This window comes from Rhipicephalus microplus, chromosome 10, assembly GCF_043290135.1.
Source record: "Rhipicephalus microplus isolate Deutch F79 chromosome 10, USDA_Rmic, whole genome shotgun sequence".
Lineage (NCBI taxonomy): Eukaryota > Metazoa > Arthropoda > Arachnida > Ixodida > Ixodidae > Rhipicephalus > Rhipicephalus microplus.
In genome coordinates, this window is record NC_134709.1 from 61,025,188 (window position 1) to 61,043,224 (window position 18,037).

The 18,037-nt window shown below is 45.4% G+C and overlaps 1 protein-coding gene across 1 annotated transcript; it reads left to right on the forward strand.

Annotated features, from left to right (window-relative positions):
* The first annotated feature begins 1,834 nt into the window (after nt 1-1,834).
* Nucleotides 1,835-15,404, forward strand: LOC119180797 (DNA excision repair protein ERCC-8). The gene is made up of 6 exons (XM_037431933.2): nt 1,835-2,354; nt 3,522-3,623; nt 6,356-6,549; nt 7,451-7,599; nt 9,703-9,896; nt 14,344-15,404. Exons 1-6 carry the CDS (start codon nt 2,188-2,190, stop codon nt 14,627-14,629), a joined length of 1,092 nt encoding a protein of 363 aa, XP_037287830.1. The 5' UTR covers nt 1,835-2,187; the 3' UTR covers nt 14,630-15,404.
* Nucleotides 15,405-18,037: the final 2,633 nt, after the last annotated feature.

Genomic DNA, 18,037 nt, shown 5'->3' on the forward strand with positions numbered 1-18,037 from the left:
GCAAAAGCATTCTCCTATGTCACTGACTGGTTTCGGATGCGGCACTCTGGCATATGGAATCACCAATGGCATCCCCGCCACGGTGGCCTATTGGTTATGGCACTCGACTGATGACCGGAAGGTCGCGGGATCGAATCCCGGGCGCGGCGGCTGCATTTTCGATGGAGGCGAAATTGTGGCCCGTGTGGTTGTAATCAGGCGCATGTTAGAGAACCCCAGGTGGTCGAAGTTTCTGAAGCCTTCCACCACGGCGGCTCCCATATTCATATCGTGGTTTTGAGACTTTAAACCCCACATGTTATTACCGATGGAAGCTCTTTAGACTGACGTGTTCATCCTGTCAGCTGACTTCTCAGGAACTATATGTGTAGTGCTCTGCATCAGCAATGTGCTGGTATATTACACCCTCAGGTACTTCCTTGACAAGAATTTTCGAAGGAAGTTTTTGCCCGCATCGCTTCTGTCGGTTGCAGCTGAGGCGTAGTTAACAACAAGTGCTTAATGAAACGGGAACACACAAGTTCAGCCAAGTCTTGGCGATGCTAGTCATCGCCCATTGCGCATTTCAAAAGGGCTGAATCTACCAGCGCCGGTACAGCTGCGTTATTTAGCAAGGGTGTTAGGGGCCTTCGGAGATTAGGTCCCTCCTGCAGTGCACGGCTAGCGAACATTCTTAGCATCTCAAGGACGTAAAGAAGGGGTACAGAAGCCCGCTTCTATCCTGTTGCCTGGTGAACTGTTGCAGCGGCTGGCTGCTGGGAACTTTACTCGTTAGATGACAGCAGTAAGCACAATCGATGTGTTCCCTTACAACACGGGCGATGTAGCCGCCCATATATACGGTGGCTGTATCTTGCAGGGTTTGCAAAATGGCTGGCACAGTTTTCACCTTTAAACGCTTGAGAACGCCTGTGGCACCTCGAGGAAGCTCAGATAGATCCCTGGGTGTGCGGGTTACTGCAGGGAGCGCTTTGCTTGGTCTGGACTCTTGCTCGTATAAGCCGTACGTTGCTGCCTTCAGGCACGGCTGCTATTCCCGTTTTCAGCAGCTTCTCCAGGTCTGACATTGCAGATCGCACGTCCAGGGTGTCATTCGATCCCAGTGGTCATCTCAACGTACCGAACAGGGATTCAATATGGTCACTATTAAACTTCCTAATGAGCACAAAGCAAAGCACCTTTCTTGAAAGCAAATGCCGAATGAAAGCTACCGTGGAGTACGTTGCTAAGCGCTTCGTACGTTTCTGCGGTGAAAAAAATTTGCGGGGAAGGTGACCTGTTTTTTATTTCTTCCGTATACATAGGACAAGTTAACTCGAGCCATTCGAGGCGGCTGTCCTCGGGGTCGTCGTAGTGTCTCGCATCAGGGTTGTTCTGATTAATGTACTGTGGTGTCTTGCTCGTGTCATGCAGCAGAAACTAGCGGTAAATGTTTCACATGAAAGCAATCGTTGGTCCTGCTGTCGCGAAGACGGCGTACAAATATTGCCTCATCCTTGATGAAACAACCATGAAACAACTAGGGAACATCATCCCTCATTCAGCAGGCAAACCCTTCAATACAAGGCATAGCCTCTGAAGTTAGTATCAAACACCAAAATTGCTTATCTCAAAGGCCAAGTACAAAGACCCTTACCCCTACGTAGGCAGCGCTACCATAGACGACGGACGTTTCGCGCTCATCCGGCAGGCAAGAGAAATCTAGGAGGCAATGGTAGTGGTGCAAGTCACTGAACTATCGATTCGGTAATTCAGCCAAGACAAGCGCAAAGTCGGAACAAGTTTCAACAAGCCAATCGTCAAGCCAAGTACGAAAGCGCTCGAAGCACGAAGCGTCTCTGTTGCGGTTGTCGTGTTTGTGATGGAAATTTATACGACTGCCCGTATCTTTCAGACGTCTTCCGGCTGTCTTGTCGCACCGTCAAGACCGTAACGCAGTGATGTCGAGTGTTTGTGTTCTTCGAACGCCGAGAAGCATTCTCCGCACGAAGTATCGACTCTGAGCGGCTTCAACATCGCAAGCTGTGAGATGCCGGTTGCGGATGGATGGTTGCTGACTGACAATGACGTGGAACAGTGCGAATGAACAGTGAGGAAATACCTTCAGGAGCTGGTGGCAAAGTGTCCAAAAGACTGCGAACTAATAAGTGTTGCAGTTACGTTTCCTGACCGGCGGTCCCCGTCGCTATGCTTGACCATCGTGTCGAGTGTGGCATTGTGCCGCGAGTCGCCTTCGAAGTGTCCCAGAGGGAACGGCGACTACAACGCATCCAACTGAGCCGTCACCAAGATCTCGAACTGTTTCATGGTTCGGGAGTCAACTGCCTGTCGCTAGATCCCATTGATGGCCGATAGTAAGTTGGCTTTGCTGTTGTTCACGAAGGGCAGCTCCATGTTTCATGTACGAATAGATTGCGTGGGCGTGCCACACTTTAAAAACCTCATTCCAGTAGCCGTTTAATTGCTGTTTTTCACTGGCATCTTGAGTACCGTGGACATTGCGAATATTCCGTGCTATGCTTTACAGAGAGGTGCGACTTCTGAAGAAAAGATCAGGCTGAGTACGATGAGCTAACAGCAATATGAATGCATGCTATCGCTGTAAACAATATTTAGTTGAGACAATTAGTTGATGCTGAACTGTGGATCATTTTTTGAAGTTTCAGAAAGTGTTTGTTGCCGGTGCCTATTGAACCGCATGTAAAAGGTGTCATCCTGCGAACCTCTCAAAGGACATGAGAAGGTGGTGAATGAGACAGTATGACAAAATTCGCAAGCGTCCAAAATAAAGCTTTGAGAGTTTGTTCGCACCATTACACAACCGGTGACCCAGGAGTGACTTGCTATGACCAATGTTGACCGTGACTCATGTGATGTGCCCATTGTCAGCAATATGTTTCATGAGATATCTGTTCATGTCACTGCATAATATAAGAATACAGTCTCCTTGCTCCAGCATTACTGAGTTGCACGACTGGACAATCAAGCAGTGAAGCAAAAGACCCAATACTTTGTTACTTGCCACCAAAGCTGCCAACATGGTCACGTGATTCCTGCAGTTTAGCGGAGTGGATCAGCCTTAGTGCAGGAGCTGTAATGTAAATGCATGAGGACAGATAAGTCATCCTTCTCAACAACCACACCTCACTGAGTTCAATGAAGTTCTTACTGAAGTGAGGGCAAGATTCGGCTTCAGGTATAGGGGGTATGCGCTTGACATCATCTGCGAGAATCTCTAACGGTGGGATTGCCATTTTTTAGAGATCTGCGTGCTCACTACACATGCAAGAAACTCGCAGCACGTACTTTGTCAGCAATTCATATGGAAACTTGTATACGTGCGGACAGTGTGCGCAAAAGGACCTTGAAAATGGCGCAATGGTTTTGCCCCATTGCGGATCAAGGCTCAGTGCATAGTACCCCCTATACATAAACTGCTTATTTTTCCCAACCTGAAGTCTCTATTTACTAAGAGCGGCAGAGGTGACAATGCTGAGCGTTATGAAATTTTTCGTGTGCAGCCTCTTGTCGGGCGGTGCTGATGGGGGCCTCTGCATCCATGACTTGTACTCCGATTTGGGCAAAACCAAACGCACATGCAAGGCCATCTGCAAACTTTCCAAGTAAGTAACTCTAACATCCTTGCACTTTCAAGTTCAAGGGATCTTTGCCTATAAATGCCAAGGTCCAATATAAGGTTGTTGGCAGCGTACACACGTCGCACTCTTAGTATTTCGACACCTCCTCCTCCTGCTGGCGGGCGTGTATGCAAGCAGCACAATATGCTCACCTTGGCATCACCGCCTGCATACCTCAACGGCATGCTAAAAGCAGCTTTCATAAAATCTTATTGGCCTGTTCTTTTACATACGTTGCCATTTTAGCTACCTTTGAAGATGCCCTGCTTGCATTCTTTATTATCTGAACAATTACATATTGAAACAGCAAAAGGTATCTGAATGTTCTCAGTGCAAAATGAAATGTGTCAGTATAAAAGAACAATTCTTTTGGTGAAGAATATGCCTCCTTTCCTGTCGTTTGTGATTTGGTGTGCCTGCTTTCCAAGTCTCACCATCAAAGTGCAGTTCGGTATTCCGCTATGTCTAGTATTGGCCCATTCTAGTTGGCACATCGAGTACTGTCTGTCCTCTCATCGCTTTTGTACCTGTCAGTTTGAGTGCAGCAGCTTCAAACAATAGTAACTTGCAGTGACATTTGTGGCAAAATTTCGCGCACACAGTTTGGCGTATGTGAAAGTTGAGCATGCCTCTTGTGCTTACCGTATTTTGCGTAACAGAATTAGGCTGTGTTCGGACTTTTTACTTCCAGTTTCTCCGTTGAGTGCATAAGCAATAAACTCAGCCATGCAACTTGTCCTTCTTCAGGACTGGCTGCAGTTGTTTAGTAGTTTAGGCACTCTGTACTAGAACTGCAAGGCCTTTTACATCAACTTATGAGCTGCGAGCAACAAAATAAATGAAGTAATCACACCTGAATATGTCAGTTCAGTAAGTGTATGGTTAGTTTTCCTTGGTGGTAAGAGTTGGCTTTCAGCTTTTTGCTGTGGCAAATTGTATAGCTCCAGCATAGAGTGACAGTTAATGAGTTGGCAAACCATCATTCGCTCTGGAGTCTCGATAAGGTTATCGCGTCAGCATACCTTCTGTCATGCCATTAAATTACAGAGTCGGTAATTCATGCTAAGGACATGTTTTACTAGGCTAGTCATCTTATTTCAGCTCAGGATTGCTGGTTCCTGGCCATTCAGAGGCACTGCTCATCAACAGGTGTCATCTAGACTACTTCAAAGCAAGTACTGATAGTTAGATTCAAGGGCAGAACAATATCTAATTTATTTATCTATTTTTTTATTTTTGTCAACACCCTGCTTGCAGCAAAACTTAGTGTTCAAAAGAAAACATCACCTGATGACGCCTTGTGGTGACCCCACCGCTACTAACTGCAGCGGACGATCACCGCGGGTTCACGCTTAGCGAGCCACAGGGCCGCTACTCCGTTTACTCGCGTGTAGCGTACCGCTCCGCGCACGCTCAACTAATAAGGCGTTTAGCGCGGCGCGGCAAATAGACAGTGTTCTAATGCAAAAGTACACAACACTTTATTGCCTCTGGCGGCACCCCGAACAACAGTACAACGTCTGCTTCCGGGACGCGGGTAGCAAAGGCGCCCGCCCGCGGACGTTCACAATAAGGGGAAAACCGCGAGTACGTCGCAGCTGGCAATGGCGAGCTTTGACACGCCGGTCGGGAAAAAGTCCCTCGCGGCTATGCTGCGCACTCTCACGATGGCCAATGGGCCTGGTCGCGAGTGTTAGAGCAAACCTCGTATGCGTAGGCCTACGGCAAGTGCGGCTCGTTGTGGTACGACCACTTCAAGCACTAGGCACCGCTGTGGGCTTAGCGTACGCTACCGAAGCTAGCACTCAAGTAAACACGCTTGCCGAGGTGCCCAAGGCCACCCCAGGCAGGCTACAGTCCGGCGATTCCCAAAGGGGACGCGGACGAAGGAAAACACGTGCTTACCCGGCGCCGACCAACGGAGAAGCGCGCTCCCTTGGCGCGCGCGTACCGCGTGCCGTGCCCGCACGTGGCGCCATCTATCGCCACTTGGTGTTAACAGAGCGGGAAAGCAAAAGGGTGTGGCCGTGTGGCGGAATGCCCGCGAAATGGACGCGGGCGCGCCTCAGATCCCCACAGCCTCTAGTACGATATATGCATTCAGTTGCACAGAATTGCTTCAGTACAGTACAAAATTAACTCAGTAGCACTGGTAAGTAGACAGTATTAGAATCACATAACATTAAATACCTAATTAATGCACAGAATGGCAACATTTGATAGCGACATGTGCTAAAGTATCCATACCTTCTTTTCCCTGACATTACCAGTTGAAATCTGGAAAAACTTGAAATATATAGCACAATAAGTGCTTTTTTTTGTCCGTTGCATTTGTAGAAGAGTGTGCAAGATATTGAGATGGACTAGGCACTCTCTTGATCATGGCATTGGACGTTGGCAGAGGGGGTAAAAAAGGGCACTTGGCCTCACCCAAGCTATACCAGTGCTCTCCCTCTCCTAGGCGCAACGCAACACTGGTTTGCTCTCCCTATGCAAAAATTCTGCCAACAATCATAGAGCATGGTGCAACAAAAAAACTTCCTTTTTTGTGCTGCCACAACCTGACAGATTCCTTTCCTCGAACACTTCTTTCCTCGTGGGTTTTATCTTTAACCTACAAAAGCTGTCGGCGGTTTCCACTGCGTACCTGCACCATCGCATTTGCAATTAATTTTAGATGCATGTTGCTGACTCGGTAATGGAAACGTCCTGTGCAGGCACGAGGCGCACATCTTCTCAGTCTCATCAGTACACTGGTACCCATGTGACACCGGCCTCTTCACATCTTCGGGCATGGACGGCACCCTTCGAATTTGGGACACTAACGCGCTCCAGCAGGTCGACTTGGTCCGTCTCAGCGATCTCATTTTCTGCCATCACGTCGAAGTGGCGCAACCCAACCTCTTGGCCGGTGAGTCCTGCTGTGTGAGTTTAGGATAGATGACTGGGAATGATGAAAGGAAGAGTGTGGCATCAGCTAGAAGTGTGTGAAGCCTTGAAGAAGGCAGGGTGCTCATTGCTTCAAAGGAACATCATATAACAAATGCCTATCGAGTTCTCCACTTCCGTTTCATAGAAGTGGCATGAAAGACAAACTTGATTTCGCCTATATAATTATAAATTATCCCGTCTGCCATAAACAAGAAACACCATTTTCGTCAAGAGAAAATGTGGGATGATATTAGGCTCAATGTACTATTATTATGATGCACTATTACGTTTTCTTGTTTACCTTGTTAACTGCTAATATCTTCTTTCCTTGTGATTAAATGTTTTCTATTGGTATTGTTATATTATAACATGTTAATATGCGCTTCTTCTAATGATACCTAATGGGATCCACAGTATCAATTAATAAGTAAAATAAATATTCGTGTGCACACATGCCAGTGGCAAGAATGTTCAACTGACGCGAGTGTTCTTCGTGCAGGGAAGAAATTAGGACATTGTTGTCTTTTGAAGCACTAATAAAGTGCTTTTCTTTGCGGTGTTTCGTAACCTGTTCGGATTGTGAAACAGCTTATTTGAAAGATGTTGTCAATACTGAAACCTCAATATAACAAACACAGATATAACGAAATACCGGTTATAACGAAGCAAATGAGAAGTAGTCTTGCAGTATATACAGTGTTAGGAATAATCTTTATAATGAATTTGTGGTTATAATGAACCTATTTTTTTGTAAGACTGTGTTTTAATGAGGTTTGAGTGTACCATCTTTTAGCATGTTGATTCATGCATATATGGACTCCTTGTATTATGTACACTTTTTTCATATTGCGATAGATTTGTGAGTTGTGGCTTATTTCCAGTGGGATTCAAAAAACCTTGGGTCGTGTTGGCGGACATGCGAACGGGCAAAGCGTGCCAGCAGCTGCGGGGTCACGCGGCCAGTGCGCTTGCGGTCCGCTGGAACCCACATACTCCGAACCTTCTGGCCTCGGGATCCCGAGATGGTTCGGTAAGCTTTGCAACTTTACTTCAGTTCTTTTTATGAAGCTCACACCTGTGGGGCCCCTAACAATGTGATATTCAGAGTGAAATGGTGACGAAACAAACGAGGAATATTGCTGCAGCTGCTGTTTTGACCGTGTGTCCTAATGAAGAAAGTTTGTTTGTTGAAACATTGCATCAAGCTATATTCATATTTCTCAATAATACTGTGTCTAACAAAGAAAAACGAGCCATCAAATCTACACCCTTCATTCAGAGAGACGCTCTCGTTCTGGCAGACTTCATGCCTTGAGGTGGTATGCGAGGGATTATTGGTCAGCTGCCATCACGTAATGAGATCACATACTACGTAATGCCAAACAGGCAGAAAAAAAGTGTCCCGCACTCTCCCTAATGGCAATAGGTGGCGCTGACTGACGCTCTTGCAGTTAAATGCATATATATATATCCTATAAATTGGATGGGGGGAGGACCCCCGTGCAGCCCAGTAGTAGAGCATCAGACGCATTATTCGAAGGTTGCTGGTTCGGTCCCTGCCGGCAGCAAGTTATGTTTTCGTTTCTTCTTCTTTCTTCACATTACAATTACTTCTAACGACATCCACTATACTCTCTCTGGCATTATTATTTGTTAGTTCTCATTGGTAATATTCCTAGGTTAACACATTCTCGTTCCATGTTTCGGTCTTCCCCTGAACTTTTATTTCATTTTGCTTGATCACATCTTCTCTGATACAACATGTGTCTCCTCGATTGAGAACGTCTGCGTACATTTGAATGCAGTACGAACCTAAGAGAAATCTTCTGATTTTTTAATGTGTTAGTGTTTACAGAGGGATCTTTGTTTAAAGATTCAACATGATGCTAAAGCTCCATAAAAAGTTGAATATTCTTCAGACACAAGGGATTGATATGTGTCTTTTTGTACCTGTCCTATACAATAATGTCAAACTTTATGACAGATTGGGCACCTTTTTGTTATAGGCAGTATTTGTTGTGAGCGTGCACACGGGTGTCAACAAAAAAAAAAATGCTATCAAGGACATGCAAAAGCATTGTAAGTAAGGTGCCTTCCGAGGAGCAAGCAAAAAGTCTGTTCCTGGTGATGATGAGTTGTTAGTGCCTTGCCGTGCCAATACGAGTCGTGGAAACAGTAGCAAATTAGACACATGCCACAAATTCACAGCCATATGGTCGGCATTATCAGAAAGGATTGGAAAGTTGGCTTGCCGATGGCAGTCTAGCCAAGCCTAACTGCTGACAGACCTTTCCAGATGCAGAGGGGACATAACATAGAAGCCTGTTTTCTTCACCTGATCCCGTGCTCTATTGCTCCTATGAGTACAAACACGAACAGAAGCATGCTGTCGGCAGAATTTTCGGGTGCAGGTGGCACCACCATGTGGGTTGGCACACCCTATATTATGGGCATCAGTGTAGCCAGGCATCTGATCTTAATGCACCGTTTCTAATAACACCCCAAGGTTGCAAACATGTTGATGGCTTCTCATCATCCACTCTTCTGGCTGTACTGAATATTTAGTCCCAACTATTCCTAAATACTCTGCACCACGTTGTTGAGATTCGCAAGTAAAGTTGGTGCCAACTTTTTAATCTAAGGACCGCGTCATGTTTCATGGCGAGTTCCACCTCCTTTTTTTTTTATAGCAGGGCTATTTATGCCAGTCGTTGGATATCATCCATCAACAGAATACTGTCGTTTCCATGCACTGGCGCACACCATGTTCATCATCTTCCTCTTCTGGATCAGTATAACCAAGTATTGGTTAAAACCAAATATATAAATGAAGAATAGTTTCGCAGGAGATATAGCGATAGAAATATATATTTTATAATGAATGTTCAGATATAACAAACTTAATTTTGTGTAAGATGCAACTTTTTTATAATGAGGCTTTGAGTGTATGGTATATACCAAAAGGCTGGGATAGGGAAGTGAAGTTGAGGAGAGGAGAGAGCAAAAGATAGTATAGGAAGTGAAAGAGATAGAGAAAGAACGGCTGAGAGAGAGATAGGAAGGAAGGGGAAGCTTGAACTCTTCTTATACCTGGAACAGAGACTCGCTCGACCACTGTTTGTGCGGCACGCAGGTGATCCTGTGGGACGTGAGGAGCGCACGCACCTGCCTGGCAACATTGCAGGGCCACAAGGGTGGCACGACAGCCATGACTTTCTTGCCCGACGGCCTGCAACTCCTGACCATGGGCAGGGATGGCCGTGTCAAGCTGTGGGACGTGGCGAAGTGCACATTGAGCAGGGCACACTCGGGACTCGCCTGCTGCATGTGAGCCAACTTGCTTCTCTTTAGTGTTTCGAATAGTGCGAACGCATGGCTGTCGGCAAGTCACTAGCACCTTCTGGTGGTTTAGGTGGAGCCTGGGTAGCATGGTCGCCACTATCATCTAGTTTAAGGATAACATGGATGGTCTGCATGACATAGCAGGCCTGTGTAGTTATGTAACTTATGTTGTACTCTTTTTTTTTTTTTGCATCAGCTTCCCCTTTTACTGGTACATACATTCACTATTTACACAGGGTGTGTACAGGTCCTTGAAATAGTACTTGAAAGCCCTTCCTTGAATTTGGAAAATGCATTTTGAAGTCCTGAAATTTTTTTTGCCATCCTTGAAAGTCCTTGAATTTCGTGAGCAGGACAGTGCACTCTCATATCGACACCGCGGTCTCTTAAATGTAGTAGATTAGTGTGTCAACTTGTCAAACTCCCATATCCGAAGCAGCAATGTGGCGTGGGCGCACATGGTCCCATTTTGCAAAATGCATGTGAAAAAAAAATGAAGTTAGTTTTGTGTTAGGGTGAAACAGTGAATGCGATAGCAAGAAATTATGTCACACAAAGATGGGCAGCAACTCCATACATGCAACGTGTCGCTCAAGCACAAAGGGCGCACGAAAAAAAAAACAAGAAAAAGCACACAGGACAAGCGCTGATGAACAACTCTGACACCTCAACACTGGAAGCATGCTGCTTATACACCAAGAAGGATGCTAGAAAAGAACACATATGTATCCACAGGGTGAGTGTGAATTAACCACTGTCACGGTTGTTACTTCTTAGTTGTCTAGCAACGTGCTGCAAGTGTAAACTGTGCACAAACTTCTTAAAGGGGCCCTGCAACACTTTTTGAGCACGGTCAGAAAACGCTGCTGATTGGTTGTGGACTCCTGACAAGACACGAGCCAAATATTATAGCGTAGCATGCAGCCTGCAATTCACAATAAATTATCAAAGTCAGCTAAAAATTGCTTTCTCTTATCTCGACAAATGACAGAAGATGCTCAAAAATCACTCGTAGCAAGCCCATCTATTAGCCATTGGCTGAATTGAATATGGCGCGCTTGGTCATTACGGAGATCACCACAGGAGGCCGCGACTTGTCCATGCATGCGTGCGCGATCACACAGAAAAAACCGCACATTCTAAGAAAAAAAGTGCTGAAGGTCACAAGGTGCAGGTGACATGTTTTCTTTGCCCCTGTCACCCCTCTCAGCTTAGCTTCCATCGCTTTCATCAAGACGAGAGAAGAGAGAATGCAATTGCAGCATGTGACAAATCTTTGCAACTCCGCTTGTACTCGACTGATTCTTAAAACTTTTGCAGTGTTGAATTCGTAAGGCAATAAGCTCTTCCAGTGAATTCATTCCATGGATATTTGAAAAAGTGTTTCAGGGCCCCTTTAATGAAATGGTGCCATCATATTCAAGGCTATAGTAAGATGCCGTGTGGGTTTTGTTTGTATAGGCAAGGACACTCCACATGAATGGTCGTACTCGGGAAACGTTTAGAATATATTTTAAGTCACTTCCCAAGTGTACCTAAATGCTCATTCTCCTAATCGAGGCATATCGCGAGCGTGTCCAATACTGACGTAGCTTTATAGGAAGGGCAACGAAAGTTGTAGTGATGTCGCACCATATCTGTAATAAGGTGAGTGACCTCTGGGCTTCCGCCACGGCAGGTACGCACCGGCAAAGCATCGCGGCTGCTGCAGCTAGTGGCACATTTGTTCTGCAAGTGCTTGTGTGGCACGTGTGCGGAGGCAGACGTGCCACACATGCCTGTGAAAGCTTTGTGTGATCGTATGAAGTCACCTACACTGCTACATCGCTGCCCTACTCGTTGGCCACAAACCGAAACTGAAAATTGTCCTCATCCATAGGGTAATAGGATAAACTATTTAGTGAGAATAAATTAATCTTGGTGCATGTATCGTGCTTGTTGGAGCTATAGTCGAGGCTTGCCGCAAAGAGTGTGCAAGCTGCAAATATTGTGACACCACCCCTTCAAGGCCTCACTACACATACGCTCTGAAGCGGTCACTTGATTACACTTCAATGGATTCTGGGACACTGCGACCTGGTTGGCGACGAAACAGCTCATAGCGAAGCAAGAGTGGCAGTATACAACGCTCCTATGTACATCAAAGTACTGTATTCGCGAAGTGATGGCAACGCATTGTTGAGATTGCTCATGCGCGAATGCGCTGCCACTTGCTGGTCGCTACCAGATCATCGGAACAAGCGTCTGCGGGAAACAGACACCAATATGACTTTTCGTCTTTCAGCTAAAATCAGCCGAAGACATGCTAATATACTGCACCGGATTCGTCTGGGCGTCGCCTTCACTCGTCACTACACCCACCTAATCGGCCGTATGGACAGCCTGAATTGTGAGCGCTGCCAAGTAGTGCGCCAAATTTTAGCTCACATATTTTGTAACTGTGCATTATACGTGGCGCAAAGAAAAATGCTAACTGCAACGTTGGCAAGCATCGGATGAACGTCGTTGAGTGAAAGCAACATATTGTCAGCAATGAATGACCAAACAGTGTCAAAAACTGCTACAAAGGCTGTTTTCGACTTCATCAAAAACACTGGACTAGATACTAGACTGTAGGGTACTATGCTAAGTGGCTACTGTATATACGCACCACCTCTTCTTGTCCCCATCGTCATCCTTCATCCCTCTTTCCTTGCCCCTTCCCTTATCCCCTGTGTAGAATAGCAGGCTAGAGCGAACTAGCTCTTTCCGACCTCTCCGCCTTCTAATAAAATCTCTCTCTCTCTCTCTCTGAAGCCCGTCAGCGCGGAAACTTAATCGGCGAATTTTCGTGATGGTGCTTTCTTTTCGTAGTTTTTTTTTTGCTTGCTAGTTTCATTGCTAACGTGGTTCTTTCAATGTAAAGCTTTGGAGTTGGACTTCCTGTAAAAAAAGTGTACTTATTATGCGAGTAAATACAGTATGAAGAAACGATAGATAGATTGATATGTGGGGTTTAACGTCCCAAAACCACCATATGATTATGATAGACACCGTAGTGGAGGGCTCCGGAAATTTCGACCACCTGGGGTTCTTTAACGTGCTCCCAAACCTGAGCGCACGGGCCTACAACATTTCCTCCTCCATTGAAAATGCAGCCGCCGCAGCTGTGATTCGATCCCCCGACCTGTGGGTTAGCAGCTGAGTACCTTAGCCACTAGACCACCGCGGCGGGGAATATGAAGAAAGGAGCCAATGAGCAAGCTTTTCCCATCATCCAGCTGCTTCCGACACCGAAGCCTACACTTGATGTCTAGGATAATCGTAGTTGGAGGTTTTGGTGAAATGCATTCAAACTTTACCTTTCGCTATCATCAGCGGTATTGTCGACATCAACTGACTCCCAGCGAGGAAATGCCGCACAAACGCCGGCCAAACCGCTGTGTGTAGTTTGGCCTTTCTGATACGACCACATGTTGTACGAACACCTGCAAAACAGCTCCGACAGAATTCTAGTTGAAGCAAGGCGGGCTCACATATGTGCCTAGACACAGGAATAAAGCACTGCTGCGCGTGCGAGAAACGCTGCGGCTCAACGAACATTCGACTATGTTCACTACATTTTGTATGGTTCCTGAATATCCTAGCCTTACTCCGTATAACAGTTTGATGTGTTACTTCGCATAAGAAACTGATGTGTTGCTATCGCATTCATTGCTTGGGCCTTGTTTTGACACAAAGCATGTGCAAATGAAAGGATGTTGGAGTAACTTTAAATACCTGCAGGATTTGACTTTCTGTAGAGTGCAAGTGATAACCTGTAAAATATGGTAAGTTTTAAAATGAGCATATATGCCAGCATAAGAAGCTTTTAAACTTACAACTGGAAGAATCGATGTGAGGGTAATTTGTTCATTTAACCTTGAAGTGGGGCTTCGTGGTGGTGTCGATTTTTTTTCTTGAAAAGCTGTATTCACAGTGGAGCACTTTTCCACTGTAGTGAAACCACCTTTACAGGGTGGTTGCATGCAGGTTTTTTTTGTATCTATTGTATCTATTGTACCTGCAAGAGTACCTTGTATTCTTGTACCTATTCGTTTGAATATTCAAAGTGCTCTAATATTTGCACAAGCCTACTTTTAAAGCTTTCTTGCATGAGTAGGCCTAGCTGAGCTTATCCACAGCCATTTTTCTTGTATACCTGAAAATTTCGCATGTCAGGAAGCTTGTTGAAAACAAAGGAACCAGTGCACTTTCTTTTTCCTCCTAACTGGGCAGCTTCGTAAATCCTCAATTTTAAGACTGATGACGCTCGCTCGCATTCAGTATTTCTTGGGACGTCTCTGGCATTGCTGCAGTCTTCAGCCTTATTTCCTTGTATTCTGAAAGGCAGGTTGGAATGAAGGATTGCACTCACTGCCCCCCCCGCTTGGCCCTGTCTCTTTCCTTTCAGGTCACCCATGCAAATGTCCGCAACTCAGGAGGTGGCCCTGCTTCCATCCGGCCACTGCCTGCTTTTCATGAACCTGGTGCGAAAGCAGCCTCTGCAGGCACTCAGCGGGGCTCACTTTGGACAGGCTAACTGCGTGCTCATCTGCGGCGACACCCTGGAGGCATTCAGTGGCGCGAACGACCGCACGATACTCTGGTGGACGTCGTGCGTTGACCGCGAGCAGGCGCTGGACGCCTATCAGGAAGGCATGCCAGACTCGTGGAGCGATGAGGGCGAACCTTTCTGAAGGACTGGGTGGGTGTCCACGATGGACTAGTTCTTGTAACAAGTGGCAGGACCAGCTTTTTGAAACTATTGATGTGTTGTGTCAGGCATTGTGTGTATCAAGAATGAAGCACAAGACAGCAAACTTTTCAAGACAGCCTTGAAGTCTTCACGGCAATGGATTCTCAGAATGGATCTGACTCTAAAGTGGATATGAGGCAGGGCACTGGAAATTAAAGTGTGGCGGGGAAAGGCTACATCGTTCGTTTTTTAATATAAAGAGTTATTGCAGACTGCAGCACAAACAATCTCATAAGAAGTTGCTTCGGTGCTGGTTTATGACGTGACATGCTTACACAGAACTCTAGTGTGTTTGGACTCTTCCTGACCCTGCTGAAAATTTTTTTGGATTGCTGCATGGTGTCGATGAGAAGTTAGATTTTTCTTAGTGCTTTTGAGGTGAAACCTCAGCATCGGAAATACCAAGATTTTTGTCATAGCAACTCGGTAATAATGATGTATTTCTGTGCGTGACATTGCTGAATCAAAATACAGCGATAACAGCCTCATTTTTATTGAGGGTTGAATGGAATAACGCAGTGTATAACACATTGAGTAGACGTTAAAATGATCTGGCAGTGGAAATTAATCCCGTGTCCTCTGCTATCAAGTTCCTCATAAATCAGTTTGCTCTTATGGTACATTAACCTCATAATATTATTTACATATTTAAATGGTCAAGCTCTTTGCCTATGAGAAATGGTGTTCGATTTCTGAATAAAACAAAATGAAAGTTTGGCAGGTGTTCTTACAACACAAAAAGGCAGAAGCCTTGCTGCATCCATGTAAGGGAAGATGAGCTGTTACGAGCAGCGGATATGTTTGACATTAAAATGGACCTTTTGTGCGCCTTATGTGAAAGCGTTTTCTTGTTGCAGGTGTATTATTTACGCCTTCTGCCTCTCGTACGTGTCACTTATGTGCTTTCCCAGTTCGGGATCTCTTGATCTTAACGCGCTCATACAGACACAAGCTCTCGCTTTTTCCACAGCAGAATACTTGCGTGGCCAATCTTTGCAAGCCGCGAGAAAGGCTTGCATACTTGAGTAAAGCATAACGAGCCTGCTACGTTTCAAATTTGGTGATAATTTATGTGATACTAATTAATTACCAAAGACTTTTTAGTGCTGCAAACCAAGAAGGTGATATCAGAAGAAACCTACTTATGCAAGCGTTCTCCTGTCCCTTGTTACATGGAAATGCTTTAGATACAGGGTCGGTCAACAGTTCCCAGGCCGCTCCGTCCGGTCGAAAAGCAGAATCTTGCTAATGCATGCGAATAATTCGTCTGCAGTGTCATGAACATCAACAGTTTAACTAGAAGCGAAATCATCCTTGGGCATATGAGATGGACGCTAACCTTCAAATGCATTCCTCTTCCTTTCTTTTTCTCCTTCATAAATGTTCTATAGCACACCGACAGATACACTCAAACCTCATTATTACAAAGTTACACCTGCTCCAAGAATACTTTGTTATGTCCGAAAATTCATTATAAGATACATTTGTAATGCCGTATCTGCCACAGAGATTTTCTTCATTCACTTAGTTATAATCCATAATCCTTTATATCGAGGTTTGAGTGTCATGTAACTCACCCGAGCAGCAGCAGCACCTAGTGGCTGCTGCTCGGGTGGGCGGTGCTGCCTAAGAACTTTCGACCACCCCTTTACCTACGACTTTTAGGGGCGAAGCTCCTTAGGGCGTGGGCTGTGCGTCCCCTGTAGCCTGTATGTAGCCACCTCTAGTTTAGTTCTTGCAGTGTTCACTAGATGGCGGTACCGTCTCCTGTATGTAGCCACCTCTCGTTTAGTTCTTGTAGTGTTTACTAGATGGTGGTACTTGTAGCTGATGATGAAAAGATGCAAGATGTTATAAACTAGAAAGTGGTACTTGTAGTTGATGAAAGACGCGAGATCTTATAAAATAGGAATGATGTCACATATGGCGCGTGTCATTGGTTGAAGGCAATCGTTCGATTTAGTGCGGCGACGTACGCTAGGGGGAGCGTTGTAATAAAATCCGTTCGCTGTTGGCGCGCGCTCGGAGTTGCCGGATGGATAAGGCTGCACAGCGGAGAGAGCGCAAGGCGGCAGCAGCGCGCGCTCGCAGACAGAATCCCGATGTGCGAGCGCGCGAGGCAAGGGACATCGCAAGCCATCCATCGTCTAAGAACAAATAAAAGTTGATTTGTGTATATACACACACAGCGTTTCTCACGTCTTTACATGATGATCGACTGGGCGAATTACACGGAAGATTCACAGTTTACCGATGAATCCCTCCGGAGCTTCGCCCATTCATCATCATTCACCCCGTGAATATGCCGTAATTTTTTTACCTTAATAAGAAACCAAATAACGCTTGCACAAGTATATTTCTGCTAGTATCGCTTTCTTGGTTTGTAGCAAAGCCAGAAAAATCGATAATCAGTATCGAAGAAATTATGACCGGATTGAAAATGTAGTAGGCTCGTCATGCTTTAGAAATTTACCATACGTAGCCCTGATAAGCCTCAGCAACATGCTCTCAAACTTGAAAAATAATTTATCGGGGTGCAGGTAAATTAATATGCTCACTTGAAGGGCCCCTAAACCACCCAGAGGTCGAAATTCAGTGGTGGTAAGGAAATTGTGCACAAGTGTACCACTAACACGGAGCTGTAAGAATTTTTTGAAACAGTGAAGTTATAGTCGAGTTAGACGCATTTGATTATCGAAACCGTGACGATCACACCTTTCGCTCTCTCCTGCGCTTCCCTCTGCTGGTATCCTCTCTCACGCCACTTTGCCCTCTCGCCGAGCGCCCCTCCCATATTCTTCCTAATCTCGCGCGGCAGACATTTTGACGCAGACATTTTGATATTTCGGCGTTTGGATAGTTAGGTGTTTTGATTTTGTTACATTTTACACTTTCGGTATCTTGTATAATCGGCTTTTTGATTTTTCGGTGTTCTAAATTTCGGCATTCCAAAAGTTCGTCATTTTGATTTTCGGCATTTCGAGTGCCACATTATTATAGCTTTGGTCAACAATAAATGCGAACCCTCCCCAGGTGCATTTAAACCACGTGCAGCTCTCCGCTTACTGGGAAGTGATACCAACCTGTGTGACAAAAGCGAAGAATCCATAAAATTAAAAAAAAAATTTTCCATGGCAGAGAACTCACAGTTATAAACTAACTGAAAAGTATTTGAAGGACCATGTTTAATTAACCAGTAATAATGTGTTGGTTTTTAATTACAACTTATCCGCCGCGAAGCATACCTTTTTTTATTTTCGCGGATTCTTTGCATGATCGTTGTGCTGTATCAATTTATAAATCTTCGGGTGTAATTAACGAGGAGCTTGACACGTCGGTATCCTTTCAC

Coding starts and splice junctions, on each gene's coding strand:
- LOC119180797 (XM_037431933.2), top strand. CDS start 2,188: ATGCTTGACCATCGTGTCGAGTGTGGCATTGTGCCGCGAGTCGCCTTC. Junction 3,624..6,355: donor GCCATCTGCAAACTTTCCAA/GTAAGTAACTCT, acceptor CGTCCTGTGCAG/GCACGAGGCGCACATCTTCT. Junction 9,897..14,343: donor TCGGGACTCGCCTGCTGCAT/GTGAGCCAACTT, acceptor CTTTCCTTTCAG/GTCACCCATGCAAATGTCCG.